Source organism: Phalacrocorax aristotelis, chromosome 10, assembly GCF_949628215.1.
Source record: "Phalacrocorax aristotelis chromosome 10, bGulAri2.1, whole genome shotgun sequence".
Lineage (NCBI taxonomy): Eukaryota > Metazoa > Chordata > Aves > Suliformes > Phalacrocoracidae > Phalacrocorax > Phalacrocorax aristotelis.
In genome coordinates this window covers 19798309-19815106 of record NC_134285.1, presented here as the reverse complement: position 1 = coordinate 19815106, position 16798 = coordinate 19798309, and the positions used below count along the sequence as shown (strand labels likewise).

Below are 16798 nucleotides of genomic sequence, written 5' to 3'. Positions count from 1 at the left end.
ATACTTTGTAGTATGCTCCTTAAGATTACACAAGATAAAGAGAGATTTGAACAGTGCAAGAGGAGTTTAGAATGGGCTGAATTAAAATCTGCAGCTCTTCTCATGTGTCAGAGTAATGACGTAACGATGCATGCAACTGTTGTCTTTTATTCCTTTGTCTTTTTTGTTGTTTGCTCTTTTTCTTTTTTGTTTGTGTTTTACAGCTTAACAAATTCGAAATGAAAGATCGGTTAAGTCGATTTGTAGCTGAAGACCCACTGGATCTGCTCCTGCCAAGGGAGGAAGCCATCAGGCTAAGCACTGAAGCCTTCCGTTTGTGGGCTGTGGCAGCTGGCTATGGTCAGGCCTGTGATCTCTACAGGTACAGTCCAAAGCTGGAGAAATGGGGGTGGTGGGCACAGCAGAGAAAATGGACATCCTGTTCCAGGGGGGCAAATACAGGGATGTCCAGGCTCAGTCTCTGCTCCCTTCAGGGATTCTTATCTCCCTTTCTGTGGCCTCCTGCAGTAAAACTCCCAGTTTCTAAAAGTATTTGTGCTGAGTATTGACTTTTTTCTGATGTTGTTTATCTCCTGTGTTTAAGCACTGTTATTGTGTTGTTTCTTCTCTGTACTATGGGAGATCACTGTGACTTTTTAGGGCTGCATCTTTTTCCCCTTGAAGGCATGAATAATCTGTGCTTGTGTGACATCAAGACACATAGTTTGCAGCACACCCAAGATTGAATCTGATGATCTAAAGGCAGTCTGGACAGCAGTCAGCAGCATGCATGCTAAGTGAGGCAAACTGATGCAGAAAAATTCTGTATGCTGTGTCGACTCTCAGTTCAGTACAAGTTCTTGCACGTAACCATCAAGGTTTGCACTGGGCTAAGTCTGACCTACCTCAAACATTGAATCTTATTCCTGTAATTGCACTGACTTGGAAGCACCAGAATGGCTATGGAGTTGCTCTGAAGAGGGTAAAAGGGAGGCCAGTATTAAGTTTCAGAAGGGAGATTCTCTCTCCGCAATGGGAGTTTGTGTTCTCCAGCCTAATCAGGTGTTTTAGTGTAATAACAAGTAAAAACAGTATATAATTTTTTTAGCACTGTAAATGTTGAGGAAAGAGAAACAGCAGATGATTCCTTAAATTTGCATCATTATAACTGTGGATGCTTCAGCTGAGAATTTCAGAACTAGGGAAACAAGAATAAAATAGTGTTTTTCCCAAGAGATTATTGGAATGCTTAGAGGCAGAGTATTAGGTAAGTTCCATTCAGATTAATTTGGAATGACAGTATTTTTCCTTTGTCATCTTTTTTCCATGTCTGTTTATTTTTGTTATTTTGGCAGTGGTGATGGTTCTCATAATCTCATTTTAACAATATATAAATGTGATGGGAGGGTGTAAAGAAGATAGAGCCAGGTTCTTCCAGTGGTATGAAGTGGAAGTACAAGAAGCAATGGGCACAAATGGAAATACAGGAAATTTCACTTAAGTGTAAGAAAAATATTTTTACAGTGAAGGTGATCAAACACTGGAGCAGGAGGATTGTGGACCCTCCATCCATGAAGATATTCAAAATCCAACTGGACATGTTATTGGGCAAACTTGCTTTAGCTGACTTGGCCTGATCAGGGAGTTGAACTATAGATGATCTCCAGAGACCCCTTCCAACCTCATCTGTTCTGTGATTCGTACTATAGGGATCTGTATCCTGTGCTGGTGAGGATACTGCAGTCCCTGCCTGGATTGCTCACCACTTGCCGTGGGAAGAGCCCTATGATTGAATTGTTTGTCCAGCGAGCTACGGCAGTAGTAACTCTGCTGACCAACGTGACGCAAACAGCAGGCTACACGGCAGAGCTGCAGGCCAAGCTGAGCAGGTAGGCCCTCTCTGTCACCAGTTCTGCATATCTGAGCAGTCGGCGTCCTGTCTTTGGTTTGGAGACCTGGCTATCACCTTCTTTTTTTCCTTCATTTTGGGTGGTTTACTGTCCCACATGTGAATTCCTGCGTGGTAGGGTGTGTTTCCTCTGACACAAGGTTGGAAAGGGTATCTAGTCTGATAGCTGTATACCTGCTAGCTTGGTAAGAGGCAGGAGTAAAAATCTGCATTCAGCTATGGGGCAGAAGGGCAGCCAAATGCCCTGCTGAAAGGAGCAAGGAGGTTCCTTTGACCTTCCTTTTGGGGAAAAGAACGTAACCTCCCTGAGGTTAAGAGGAAAGAACCTCTCTGCAGAGACTAAGATGGGTCAGGATTAAGAGGTTGTTGGTTGGATAGACAACAAAGCAGTAGGATTGCTGAAGACAAGACAGGTGCTTTTTCTGGTGAAAAGCACAAAGCGAACTAAAGCTGGATACTGAGGTAGCGTGTCCGATAAAACTAGGGCATAGCTCAACGACAGAGTAGTGCAGGCGAAGAAACCTCAGCTTTCGTGAGTAGATTCTGCATTCGTCCTTTCTGCCTAAATTGATTTGGTCTAGTCTGTGGGAACGTAAAAAGACTTTTTTCCCCTTGTGGCTGTTTTTGGGTGTCGCCTTCCAGGCTGCGTGCAATTGGAAATCTTGCTATTAAAAATTATGATTTATAGAGACAGTTGTTTTGGAGACACATTTGCTATCCGGTGTCATTCTTCCATTGTGTTTCAGTAATAGTTCAGAAGATGGGGAACAGATTCCACCTCCTCCAGTAGCGTGGAACCAAGTGTCAGGCTTACAGCCCTTCCTTGAGACCAGTCTGAAAAAATTCCTCCAGGAGATATCCCAGACAGAAACTTGGCAAACTCTCCAGCCTCTGACCACAACTTATGTGAACTACCTGGGAGTTTATTACAGTGCTTGCAGCCAACAGGTAAGGCCTGAAAATACAGGGAGGCTTTTCATCTCAGCAGCATTGGCTTGTGTATTACCTCTGAAAACCTGAACTTACAGGCAGTGCTGCAAAAAGACAGATGTTGAGGCATCTAGCTGAGGACTAAATTTTGTTTACCACAGCTCATATCTAGGCTGCATGGCATTTAAGGTCAGATAAGTCTGCTGATCCTTCACATTAGCAGTGCCAAATATCGCTGTCTTCCTTTCTTGCCCTTTCCTCCTTTGGGCTCAGAGTATCAATCAAGGTATGTGGTAGTGCTGTGACTGTTCTAAGTTACTGCAGAGACCCAAAGCATAAAGCAAATACTATCTAATTTAGTTTGGCAGTCCTTTTTCCTTGTGGCCTAAATCAAGTTGCACTTTTTTTGCATTTGCTGTGGTCTAAGAGCTTACACGTGTACAGCTACATTGTAGTAATCTGGTTAGAAGATTGAGCTTTGAGGATCATGCCATATGAACTTCGGCTAGGAAACAAAGATAAATTTGTTTGCTGCCCTACTGACATTCAAGGTCAAATTCTGTAACCCAGTTACAGTTGTAGTATGTCACCATCTTTTAAAGTGAGTTTTCTGAAGGTGACACATCAGTGTGATGCTGTTGGAGAATGTCTTATACTTTAGCTACCTTAAAGGTTCATGTTCTTAAGATAAGTGCAAGTTTCTTCAGTACTGCACAACTGACAGGCCCAAGGTCTGACCTGGGAGAGCCACCTTCAGGGTGTGGGGGTAATTTCATGGCTGTAGTTATTCACACTTCTGCAACTCCTCTGAAATTTGTCCAAAGCAACTGAATGAGTTTGTGGCTGGGGTGGAAACTGCCAGTATCTTTCAAAGATGTCTTTAGTGCACCAAAGGTTGGTAGTACCCTTCACATGCTGTCATTAGGTCCTGAGCATTAGAGAACCAGGATAACCAAGAGGTTAGTACTCCTTTTCAGCCTCTACAGGTATTCCAGAAGAGTGGCTGACAAAGTAATTTCTTAAGAAGTTCACTTAAGCTGTTCAATTATCTACCTGTGGTTAGCTAATCTGATTAAAAAAAAAATTGCATGTAGCATGTTTGAATGGACTAGTGCAAAAAAAAAAAATCAACATGTATGGTAACTAGATTAATTACTTGGACCTTCTTGCAATATTTTTGTTAGATGACTAAGAACTAAAGTTAACATCTTCATGTAGAATTTGTTGATTTCGGGGGGGGGGGGGATTTCACCTGGGGGAACATCAGATTTTATATTCTAGAAATGCGTATTTCTGTATGCTAAAGCAGTATTCTAATGAAGGAAAAGAACATAAAAATTTGCCAGCATGTTCCTTCAACCTGGAATATTGCTTACTAGGGTTGGAAGAATTCAGATGGTTCTCTAAAAGCCACAGATGCTCCTCTGTGCAGTGTTCATCCGCAGTCATGCTTTGATGGGTAGGTCAATTGCCCTTTATCCAGTTGATTTTTTAAAAAATAATGTTGTTTTTTTTGAGACCCTCATGGTGCCACTCTGCTTTCTCAAGGTCTCTGTGTCATCTTCAAGTTAAATGGAAAGATTAGCATGTAGATGATATGGGGAGGGGAGTTTAGCCACTTATGGCAACTTTTCATCTAGGGAGTCTTGATCCCAAGGATCCCATACCTTACTTCCAGCCAATTAAGAAATCTCTGTGATGCATTTTAATACTTGTGTAGAAAAACACCTAGAGCAGTACCACTCTGTAGATGATGTGGTCTGGCAAAAAGATGATAAACACAGAGAAAGCGATTAAATCAACGTGTCCTTTTGCCCTCACTGGAATGCCTTCGTTCACCATCTTTTCCTATCTTTCTCCATGTCTTCTGCAGCCATCAGTCAATCCAATTGACTGCTTAGAGGAACTGGAACGTTTGACATCTGAGGTGCTGCAGCCCCTTCTCAGTCAGCCAGCCTTACACAGCATGTGGGACTTGCTCAGGTAAAATCATTTCACTGCTAAGATGTTGTTGCCAAAAGCTAAGGGAACGTCGTTTCTATACTGTACTGCGTGGCAGTTTTCCCCCTCCAGCTTCTTTTCCTTGCAGATATGTGCCCCATATGTGTGAACTGGAGTGCAGTAGGGCTCTGTCTACACCCTGCTTTGTCCTCTCTCCCCTCATAGCAAAAAGCATGATGGCCACAGAGGTTCTTCAGTTCATTCTTTCCCACTGGTGCTGCTGCAGGGTCTGCATCTCTGTGCTTCCATGTAGCTGTGTTTTTCATATCAATTTCAGATTGAATTTAGTCACTCTTGGCTTTGATTCTTCTTTGGTTTCGCTGGTTTAAAAAAAAAAACAAAACAAACCAACAACATCAATTTGAGTCCCTCTTACCTTGGGGAGATGAGCATGTGTGTGCGCCTACCATTCATGTGCTCTGTGTGATGCTGCTTATATAAAATAATTTAAACTAGACTGGCATCTTGAAGTTCCTGCAGAGCTTCACTAAGGCTTTGAAAGCCCCTGCAAGAAAGTGAAAGGCCAGGTACCAAACTGTTTTTTTTTTCAGACATTTGGAAAACATGAGCTTTGTCTCTGGCTCCGGGAACTGTCAAGCTCTGCAGGTATTCTGCCTTTCTGCTGTAGAGGGAGCCACCCTACTAACCTCTGGAGAGGGTGAACCTAAAAGGCCTAACTTGTAGTCAGGGAGACATGTGGCTGCTTCCTAGAATGTCTTATGTAAGGGGCACTTGAAATCTTTGATTTTTAAGTGATATTTGAATGGTCACCAAACAGTTTGGCCCCTGTTCTTTCATGACAGGGAGCTGAGGTCTGAAGCTCTTAGCACCAAAGCTTCCAGTACAAGGGCACTCATTAGGCTTTTTCCTGCCTGTCCTTGAGATCTGAAACCGATGGGTTTGGTCAGGCTGTAAAAGGCCATGAGCAAGAAATTCTCTTGGGCTGTTCTTAACACTGGCTGGTAAAAATGAAGCATTGGCTAATCTCTCCCTTAATATTTTGACAATCTTGTCTAAACATTCTGGGCAGATTAGAGCCAGGAGTTCAGGGTACTCTGTGAGCCCCAGATTTGTTCGTGCATCTCCTGTATTCTAATGCCAGTGGAAAGAAGAGCAGCGCATTTACAGAATTAGTTCTCTGTCGTGGAGTAATGGTATGGATCTTTGACAGGATTTGCCCTGTTGCCCCATTTCTGTTGTGCAACATGCTTATGGTCACTCTTCCTTGTAGTGGTCTTACCTGTACAGACATGGTATGTCTAGTGTGGGCCCCGTAAGCACTGCTGGTATGAAAAGCTCTGGTTTTACCCACACGAGGTGAGCGCACACACCAAGAGCGGTATGCACGGTTATGTTCATGTACATTAAACCTAGGTTCTTTCTGAACAGACTTTAAAAATATGCATTTCATGAGTACGTAAGGGGCAGCATTTTTGCAGTGTCAATTTTAGATATAAGCTGGCTTTTTGGCTTTGACTGCTGGTTTATTATTGAAATGTTGGGGGTGGGTGGGCAGCTTTATAGCCTGGTTTATGTATGTACATGGGGAAATGTGTATTGTTTGTTTGTTTTTTAATCAAAGGCCCAATGCTTTCAAAGGTTTGACATCAGAGATGTGTCACTGCATCAGTATTTCTGCATGTCACGAACAGTTTAGCTGAAGATTAGAATTCATGACAGCTCACTAGCATTAGGTTGTATGGCGATAGTGCTTACTTGACCAACTGTGATACTAAGTTTTTTCTTGAACAGTCTTCAGACCTTCTATTTTAGTGCAATGTGTCACACAGTTCAGACAGTAACATTCTTACAAGATAATTCTTCAGCAGGATGAGCACTCTTGACCTGACCCCTTTTTATCTGTTCACACAGGCCATGTTCTGCTTTGTGCAACCCTCTGTCCTGTTCCCCAGCACCAGAATCTGTCTGCAGCATTGCATCTCTGAGCTGCACTGGAGGCAAACCTCCCCTGAGCCTGGTTGGTTCCAAGTCACCTTTCCCCTTCCTCACTGCCCTCCTGTTTCTCATCAATAGCATCACTCACATTCACAAAGGCCTGACCAGCAAGGTGAGAATAGACTTTTTAACTGTAAGTTCTAGGGGAATGCTTGTGAGGGAGCTTGGTATTTGTATCTTCCCAGGCTTAAGAATGATATTAGTAGGACTATTAAAAAAGAATTTTTGCATATTTTTATTTTAAAAGTATCAAAATGCTATAGAGAGAAATACCACCATTTTCAGAACAGGTGGGATGAGGATCTGAAAAGTACTCTGTCTTGGAATTCCAGTATCCAGTTGACACTGGGAAGCTGGAATTATAGAGCAGGTGATGAATGATGATGACACTTAAAGGATGGATTTATAAAGAATGTTGAGAAGGGTTAAATAACGGTTGTTTGACTAAGCAAAGTAGATAACTGAGCGTCAGAGGAGAAAAGGGATCGTTGAAGTGTATATAGCAAAGAAAAAAGGGATAAAATTAAACAAGAGAATGGGTGCTACAGTGGCTGAAGAGGTTTCTTTCACTTCTGGTTGGCCTGAGTATTTAGAATGAGAGTGTCATGGAAGAGTGCAAACTCTGAAGAGGAAAAGGCAGAGCCCTAGAGAGATGGAGTACCTAGCACAAGCTGTCTCAAAACCTTCCTCTGTCATCTTATGTTGAATTAGCTTACCAGTTACTAATAGCCATATCTGGCCAGATGAGAGGAAAAACTTCTTAAGCCACGGGCCAGACTTCTGCCTTACAAAGTGCCATGGAAAATGTAGGCAGTGACTATTACTTACCTGTGGTGGGGATGGTCATGATGGATGTAGGTGAGACCTGAGGCAGAAAAGCAGATATTTATCAGGCTATTTAAAAATATCCTTATTGGAGTAGCCATCAGGAATTCTCATGGGAGAAGGTAGGGGGTAGGCCTTGGAAAGGGCTATGTTTTACTTTCCTCCAAGCATGAACTGTCTTCCCTTCTGATTCCTTTATAGTACAGCTCTGTGCTGGGCTTCAGAGGCTTGAAGGATTATCTGCATCAAAGCTGGCAGACTGGACCTCCCTCTGTAACTCCCTCATCTGCATGGATCCTGCGCCATGAATATCATCTGCAGTACTTTGTGTTAGCGTTGGCTTGGAGAACGGTATTGTTATTAGTCCTTTCATTTCTTTCACTTGAGGAATTCACTTCACCCCGGCCTCTCCAACTCAGCGTGTCAGACTGGCAGCTGGTCTTGGCATCCATGTTCTTTCGCATATTTGACTTACATCTGGTGACTCTTCAGATGTTTTTAATGCCTTATTAACAACCAATATCTTTACAATTGCTGATGTGGGGATTTAGATCCAAAATACTTTGGATGGCAAAATTATATTTTTGCCTGTCTTCTGGCTACAGTGAGAACAAAGGTTTCAAGCATGCTGCTAAAAAAGATGTCTAAGTATCTAAGACAATCAGGGAAGCAGAAAGATCTTGGTATGAATGCTGACAGCTTTTACAGTCTGCCTCAGTCTCTCACTTTCCAGCAAGATCTGTGTCTTGCTTGACCGTCCCGTCCTTGTTGATTGCCTTGCTGACAAATGATACAGTGCTTTTATCTGTTTTGTTTCCTGTACAGGCAGGCACTTGTCCCGATTATGCCCAGCATGCCTCACTCCATCACTGTGTTGCCATGGCATTGCTAAGCCGTCTGTTGCCAGGGAGTGAGCATCTGGCTTACGAAGTCCTACTGGATCTTGCCTTTAATCCAGAGTTTCTTCCGTAAGCTTTGCATTTTTTCCTTTCTGTAGTCTGGTACATGGGAAAACTTGGGAAAATTGAAAAAGCACATAGTGGCACTGCAATTTTGTCATAATTTTTGGTCTTTAGTAGGACCTGTATGTAGTTACTCGTTGGCATATTCTCCAGTCACAGAGCCTTCTAGTCAGACCAGCAGCGTGGTTGCAGATTTCTCTTTGATGTGCCAATGTTGAGAAATGTGACCAGTTTCTTTTTATCTCCTCTGTGACAAAAGTCCTGTGATTCCCAGTAGAACTGATTCTCATTAAACATGGGAATTTGACATAGCCTGAAAAGCTTATTGAATCTTCCTCGGACCTTTATTATGCGAGTTCTTACACAATTTTTTGCTGATTTGACAACTGTGATGTCTTCCACCTTGCACTGGAAGAAATCGTGAGCATCTCAAATGTGAGGCTTCCCATGTCTGGCCAAGAAAATGGTAGCGTTTTATCTTGTTCATCACAATCTCTTTGAAATTTGCCATGGTGCATCCCTGTAGGAGGTTTGACCAAGGTGCTGCAAGGAGATACTATAGTTTTCCTGGAAGAAGGGAAGCTTGTGGGAGGGTTTGTTTGTGTGTTTTGTTTTTGTGTTTTGGGTTTTCTTTGTTTTATTGTTGGGTTTCATTTTGTTGTGAGTTTTTTGTTTGTTTTACAAATACCTCCTATAGAGCTATCATTTTGTGAGAACTTGGCAAGTAATCTCAGACCATGGTCAGTCACTGGTCTGAGATTATGGTACAAGGCTTTGACAAACATCCCCCGCCCTACCCCAGTTTCTAACTGCTAGTCTGTATGGTTCCCCTGAGCTTGCCACTGCCAGCTGCGACGCTGCTATTTTGAGAATTGTCTTACTGATTCATGTAGGCCTTATATGATATGTGGTATTTCATCTCAGCACCCTGTCAGCTGTGTTGGTAAGTAGACTGCCTCTCTGGACAGGGGGTTGCAGCCTCCACATCAGACTGCTGGCATTGTGTGGATGTTTTTCATGGCAAGGCGTTAGCGTTGCTAACTCCAAAATTTCTGTGAATTCCTTGTAAATACCAAGATAACTGATGCTTTACCGGCATTCAATATTATCATAGCTGAATGCCGTAGAAAGTGTTGTGAGTGCTGTGCATATACTACTCTCCTGATCCAGGAAGATTGTAGAGATTGATTTCTGTGGTGTTCTGTTTGTGTCGTGTTTTTTTTTTTTTTCATTTTGTTTCTATTTCTTAAACTGATGTTTGTCTTTATCTTACAGTGAAGGGAAAGCTGGAGGGCCAGAAGCAGCTGACTTCTCTGATATCCTCCATCTGGGTACCGGTGCGAAATTGGCACAGCCTGGCTCTGCAGCAGCATCTTTTTCAAAGGCTACTCGTGGTGCCCTGCTGAGAGAATCGTACCAGAATCTGCCTTTCATCCGCTCCTGCTACCTTTCTCATTTTGTCCACTTGCAGCCTACCCTTATGCGTTCCCAAGCATCCTACCAAGGACAGAATTACCTCATCCAGTCAATGCTGCTTCCTGAGGTCAAAGGGCCCATCCTGCCTTCAGACTGGCCATTCTTTCCACTTATCAGCCTCTACAACAAAGTGACTAATGCAGAGACACGCGGCACTGTGTTGAACTCTCTCCCACTTGATCTCGTCAACACTGTGACCTGGAACCTGCAGTGGGTCTTGTTGCTGGAAACCTGGCGAGCTAAAACCCTTCAGAGCATCCCTACTGCTGCCAAACTTGCACGACTGATGTGTGTCTTCCTCACAGGCAGTGACCTCTTTCTAGAAGCACCGATTCACCGCTACACAGCTGCCCTGCTCTCTGTGTATTGCCAACCCAAGGCGTTGGACTCCCTGAACTTGGATGCTCCGCTCCCTGGTTTGGCTTCCTTCCACGATCTCTATATTAGTCTTCTGGAGCAGTTTGAAGGTGTCTCCTTTGGAGATCCACTCTTCGGAGTCTTTGTTCTTCTACCTCTACAGAAGCGTTTCAGCGTTGATCTGCGTCTCTCTGTTTTTGGGGAGCACACAAGTATCCTGCGGGCACTGGGAGTGCCACTCCAGCAGGTAATCCTGGCTTACGGTAGTTGCCCGTTGCTGCATACTTCTGGGTTATTGGGCTCTTGCCTATGTTTCTCCAACATTGACTTTGGGCATCCTTCCAGCACTTCCCCTTCTTTCTCAGCCCTCCTTGTCCAGTAGAATAATCACTTATCTCTACCTAATCTGCTTGGTCTAATGATTGAGAACCTCCGAATTTATGGCCTGCATGTATGAAGGGCTGTCTGCACCCCATGTTCTTCTGCCAGCATTACCTTTCCCTTAAGTAAGTCTTTTCACAGAATCACAGAACGGCAGGGGTTGGAAGGGACCTCTGGAGCTCATCTTGTCCAACCCCCCTGCTTGAGCAGGCACACCCAGAACAGGGGGCACAGGACTGGGTCCAGCCGGGTTTTGAATATTTCCAGAGGAGGCTCCACAGCCTCCCTGGGCAGCCTGTTCCACTCCTCTCTCACCCTCACAGTAAAGAAGCTTTTTCTCATATTTAGCTGGAACTTCCTGTGTTCCAACTTGTGCCCATTGCCCCTTGTCCTGTCATTGGGCACTACTGAAAAGAGCCTAGTCCCATCATCCTGACGCCCACCCTTTAGATATAAATATCATAAATACCTATAAATAGGTATTTTCTCACCTTGATGAGAACCTTTTCCTTTCCCAGTGCATGGACAAACAGTCATTTTTCCTCTCAACCGTGTTTCCACATTTAGTTATACTGGAGTTGTGCTTTGCTGGATAACTCAGTGAAAAATTTAATCTGTCAAGCACAGGATGGCATTTCTTTTGAATGAGCAGAGTACAAGAGAGAGAGTTTAGCTGGCTTTAAGTTCTGTGTCAGTTGACAGACAATACCTGATCAAGCCTTAAGTTTGCCAATACAAAGATAACCTTTCAAAATTTTTGTTTCCCAAACCACTGTGAACCAGCAGCTTACGTGAGATCAGTGCTTTCCATTGCATGGTTGGAGCACTTTTGTTCTGCTTCTAGTAGCCCTGTGGCTGATTTTTCCATATCATTATGGCCAGATGAGCCTTTGTCTCTTAAGCCAAGTAAGCCAAGATATTCTGGCCTGCTTCGTATGATAAGCTCCCTGTTCTCTTGATGTTCCCAGTAGCCCTTCCCTGCCTCTGTTCCAGTTCCACAAATATATATGGGAACAGAGCTGAACACCATATTCCAGATGAAAACGTTGATTCTACATCATGTGCTTTACCTTGTCTTGATCCCTTAACACTAGATCCCTCAGTACCATTAGAATACTTTGAAAGTATTTTCATTGCCATGTTGCTTAAAAACAAACTATGTGTTGGAAAATTTGAGCAAGATCACTTGAGGTGGTGGTGTTTGTTTGGGTTTTGTCCCTTTTTGTCTTGAGTTAAAAATACCCTAGTGGGCAGTAGGAATATCCTAGAAGGCAGACTGCTTTTTGAATGGAGTAAAATCAGTTATTGTCTTTAACTGTACAAGGAAGATGCTTGAAAGTGAAATAGTTAATTTTAGCCCCAGAGAACTTATGCCAAAATGGAGAAGAATAAGAATTGGGCTTCTGGAGAGGGGAAAAGCAGACAAACTCAAGTTGTTACTAAAAGCTTTTCTAACCTATTTTTTTAAGCTAGGCAGTGAAGTTGGAAAATATTGGAAACTTTGCTTAACAATAACATTAACTCTGGCACATACATCTGCTTTCCTCTTCTGGCTAAATGCACAGGTCAGTGTAAACCTCTCTGGAACCTTAGCAGGATGTGCTGCCATTGAAAGTATTCTGTCTCCTCACTTTGAAATCACTCTTCTTACCTGTGCGAGAAAGCAACTGCAGCCATTTAACCAGTAAAACATCTCTCCACAAAGTTGAAGAGGTCCTGAGGATCCTGTGTCAAAGATGTGTCACGTTACTCAGTGTAGGCGGTAACGGCTCTCTGCTCCAAATGGGGGTTGTGCCAGCGAGGTACACAGTGTTATATGGGAGTGCACGCACAAACAGCTGGGAAGGGCAACCTGAAGTCATGAACTTCCCTTCGCTACTTAGACCCTGACAAAATTGTAATGTTCCATCTGGGTGGGTTTGTTTGCAGTTTCCTGTGCCCCTCCAGCGATACACTTTTCCTCCTGAGGATAACCTGAACCTCCTGCGACTCTACTTCCGAACACTGGTCACTGGTGCACTGCGCCACACCTGGTGCCCCGTTCTTTATGTGGTGGCTGTGGCTCACGTGAACAGCTTTATTTTCTCCCAAGACAGCACGACACAGGTAGGTAATGGAGAGCAGAGCCTCAGGGCTGGAAGCTTTGGGTTTTGTATCTGCTCTTTCCAAGGGTCCAGCGTGGCTTGTGGTGAGTCACTGACCCTGGGCTTGAAAACAAAGACTGTAAGCAAATGTTGTGAGGATTGGGCAGCTGCTTGAGAATCCACATATGAGACATGGACAGCAGCTCTTGTTCATTATACCCTAAAGCACTTGCATTAATGGCAAATCCTACATAAACTTTTGAAGTCAGCAACTATGTGGGCTATGGTATGGGGGGAAGAATGAAGCAAAGAGGGTGAGGGAGCTAATCAGGCAGAGAGAGCTTGTAATAGATTTAGTCTCTGCCTGGGCCAGTCTCTTTCCTTTCACCTTGCTTGAATAACCAAGCAGAAACCTTCCCATGGCCATGGGACCTCTAGCAATGGTTACTTGTGCTAACACTTCACCTCTGATCTACAATTCTACCTGAAAGTTGAGAAGTCAGCTGAGTTTCAGGTCAGGCAAAGGAGGAAAGAGGCAGGATCCAAGCAATAGCCCTCTCTCAAGCCCTTTCTGATGGACCAAGCTGTTCTTTGGAGCATCATCATAAGGAACAAAGCATCCTTCTGGAGTGCTGTAGACCCGTGGGCAAAGGTAGCACTGTGCCATATTAAGCAAAGTATGTGTTTTGTTCCCAGGAGTCTGATGCTGCTAGGAAAAGCATGCTGCGGAAGACATGGCTGTTGGTGGATGAGGTAGGATCTGTAAGGTTCAGTCTGTGCCACTGGGACTTAAGTTTTTCAGACAGGGTACTCTTACAGATTTGGCTTTTGAAATGTGTGTTGAACTACCTTGCTAATTTGAGAATGAGAGGAGATTAGCAGCAGGGTTTTGACCTGTGATGGCTATAAATAGTGTTATCCAGTTCTTATAGTAACTGAACTCAAAGCACTGAGCCCATTGGAGCCTAGATGAATCTCCTATACCGTACTTCCGTGCCTCTTGCCCAAGCTGCTTTATATCTGGATAGCGAGAGGTCCTCGAGAGATGATTCTAGGACAACTCTGAATAGGTGGCCAGACCCTCCCTTAAGATATCCCTTAACTCTTGGTTGGATGCTTCCCCCTAAAAGAACAAAACAGACGCAAGGTTTCTTATTTTTTTTTCTCAGGGAGCTTGCCAACGTCTATCACTTTTGTGACAGAGCTGGGTCATTTGGCCCTTTATGTTTAGTTTCTAGGGTAGATTCTTAGATTCCACTTGAAACCCCATTTGGGCTTCTGGCAAGAAGTCATTGTGAGGGCTTGTTGAAGAGACAGTGGAGTTGTGTTCAGAAGGGGAAATCTCATGCAAATCAAAAGCTATTTTTCTTGGAAGAAACTCTGCTTTTATAGTTCTTCCGTTAAAGATGATACAATTAAATACGTTGGGCATGATGGAATTGTACTATCTGGCAGGTTGCTATGTGGTGTTGGAAACAGGATGGAAAAGATTAGATTCTGTTTGACATGCTAAATGGCTGCTGTTTCATTCTTCAGACCTTGAAAAAGCACCTACTCTACTACAGACTGCTGAATGCAGAGAGCCCTTTGGGATTTGATCTTTATGAGCAGCTCCCTCCCGTGCGACTGAAGTACTTGCAGATGGTGACACAGAAAGAATATAAGGAGAATGCACATTGCTAGTCTCATAGCAAAACACTCGCGCAAGAAGACGGCCAAGGGGAGGAATGGAAGAGCTTGGTTTATGCTTCACTGACGAAACTATGTGCACTTCAGACAGTTCCAGTGTCTTACCTGGACACTCTTGGCACCTTCGCAAAGTGAAGCAGTAGTAGAATGCTCGCAGCCCTGCAGAATGATACGCATCTCAAGATATGGCAGTGTGTGTGTGTGGCCTCTCCATGATGAACGCTGGAGCATTTTCCTCCATTCTCTTTCAGGTTGTTCTGCTTCTCTCCAGAGAAGGTGAGGAAGTGTCTGAGAGGCACTGGACTGTTGAATAAACTGAAGGAAGTGGAAAAGCTATTTCATTCATTCAGGCTGGAGTTTGTGGGTTCTTGAGGTGATGTCTGTCTTCCCCAGATCTTTTCCTTGCTTTTTTTGTTCCCTGAGTTTTGAATGGTCCTTTCCCCATACTATCGCCCTCAAACAAAGTGACAATACAGCAGGGAAGAAGCTGATCCTGAGAGTTTTGTGGGTGGTTTTTAATTTTGTTTGTTTGTTTGTTTTTTTAAAAATAGATATAGGAGCTGTTTCTCCAGGTTAGTATTCTGTCCACACAATGAGTCACACAGACGGATTGTAATAATAATAACTAAGAAATAATATTTCCCAGTGCAGTGGTACAAACACTGGATATCCTGCCTTTGCTGTCTTTTGGATAGTCTCTAAACTGCTTTCTTTTCTCCCTTAATTTGGTTACATGTATAACAAGATCAAAAATAATTTATTTGCAGGGTGGGATGCTTGGCAGTAACTGCTCCCCATTAGAGGAAAAAAACCCCAAGTATCTGCTTGTTTAACTAGAATATGTATTGCTTGCCCTCTGAGAAGAGGGGAATGTAACTTAAATTTTAAAGTTGAGTTTCTAAGCTTAAACCTAATCTTAAAATTCCTAATTTGATCCCACTTCTACATCCAAATTCTGTATTACAGCCTCAGACACAAGGGCTACAAATACGGTGCTCTAAAAGGCTCATCGCAAGTGCCAGGTCAAGTCCAGAATTTATACTAGGTGTGATGTCACTAGATGTTTTGTTTATATCCAATAAGTTCTGCAGAACTACAGTCACTCTGGCAGGCTTTTGTTTGGAGAACTTAACTTCAACAGGTTTTGTTCATAGAAGTATTACTTTTGTTTTTAGGAATAAATTCCTCTGGAAGGTGCAGGGTGATGCCTAGCCTGAAGACCTAAGCTTCTCTCTTTACCTATGAAACAGGCCAAGCTAGTTTCCCTTCAAAGAAACCACGCCTATACTAATCTTGCTTCAGTGAATGTCCTGATAAGAGCATGAAATGCTGTTAATAGGCCAGCTTGTAATTGTTGAAATTGTTCCAGATGAGAAAGAAATTCCAGCTAGCAACTTTATGGCTGTGGTGCTGTCTTTGCATTGGCAGTTTTCTAACTGTATCGGTCCCCCTTAGGTTGCCAGAAAATATATCATTCCATCTTTTCCCCCCCTTATTTCAGATAGGACATGGGTGGAACTGATGTTTCATTTTAATTTCTTTTTTTTTTCCCTTTTTTCTTCTATTGCAGCTTTTCATCTGTGGTTTAGCTCTGCTGCAGATCAATGGCACATAAAATAACAAAAGCACAGTGGTCAACATGGAGGGTTTTGTTGTTAATGATTTTAAAAGTACTTGATGTGATTAAAAGTTTAATCAAATGCATCCAAGTTTCTCTTCTGTCTAGACGGTGAGAGTCCAGCAGTTGTCTTTAAAGAGCAACGAAGAGTAAAATTTAAGGACTCATAGCTACCCATTTAAGAGCAGCCTTCATCAGGGACTTTGCCTTTTGCTTTTCAGACCTCCAGTTATAAAAACTCTTCCAGCCCTTTGTGCAATGCAAAGTTGAATTTTGTAATGTGTACAGGGTGTAAGTAAATACTTTGATAGCTCTGCAGGTTTGGTTTTTTTTTTTTTAAACTATGAGAATGTTCTCCTTTATTTAAATCTTTTCTGAGTTTGTATAGTTCTGTTTGTGATTTATAAATACCATGGAAATGCTACTGCTGTGAGAAAATCCACTAAGCTTGAGCTCTGTGAGAGAGCTCTTCAAGCCAAAGGCATCATCCTTCTTGTGTGGTGGGTCATTCACACAGCATTTGGTACCCTGCGTTTACTTGGGGAAGGTGCAGGTTGGGTATTATTGGACTTGTCACATGCCCCAGGTGGGAAGACTGTAAAAAACTGTCTAGGGATGGTATCTGTAGGTG

General features: G+C 43.1%; 1 protein-coding gene across 5 annotated transcripts in view; it reads left to right on the top strand.

Annotated features, from left to right (window-relative positions):
* RPAP1 (RNA polymerase II associated protein 1) overlaps window positions 1–16485 on the top strand; it is a 41684-nt gene extending 25199 nt beyond the window's left edge. For all 5 annotated transcript variants that reach the window (XM_075105595.1, XM_075105592.1, XM_075105593.1 and 2 more), the window contains 11 exons: window positions 204–361; window positions 1689–1868; window positions 2635–2836; window positions 4692–4801; window positions 6692–6887; window positions 7802–7951; window positions 8426–8568; window positions 9838–10642; window positions 12706–12882; window positions 13557–13613; window positions 14397–16485. In XM_075105595.1, the coding sequence (XP_074961696.1) occupies window positions 204–361; window positions 1689–1868; window positions 2635–2836; window positions 4692–4801; window positions 6692–6887; window positions 7802–7951; window positions 8426–8568; window positions 9838–10642; window positions 12706–12882; window positions 13557–13613; window positions 14397–14543 (2325 nt within the window). In that variant the 3' untranslated portion in view covers window positions 14544–16485. The remainder of the gene's footprint in view (window positions 1–203; window positions 362–1688; window positions 1869–2634; window positions 2837–4691; window positions 4802–6691; window positions 6888–7801; window positions 7952–8425; window positions 8569–9837; window positions 10643–12705; window positions 12883–13556; window positions 13614–14396) is intronic.
* The last annotated feature ends 313 nt before the right edge of the window (window positions 16486–16798 follow it).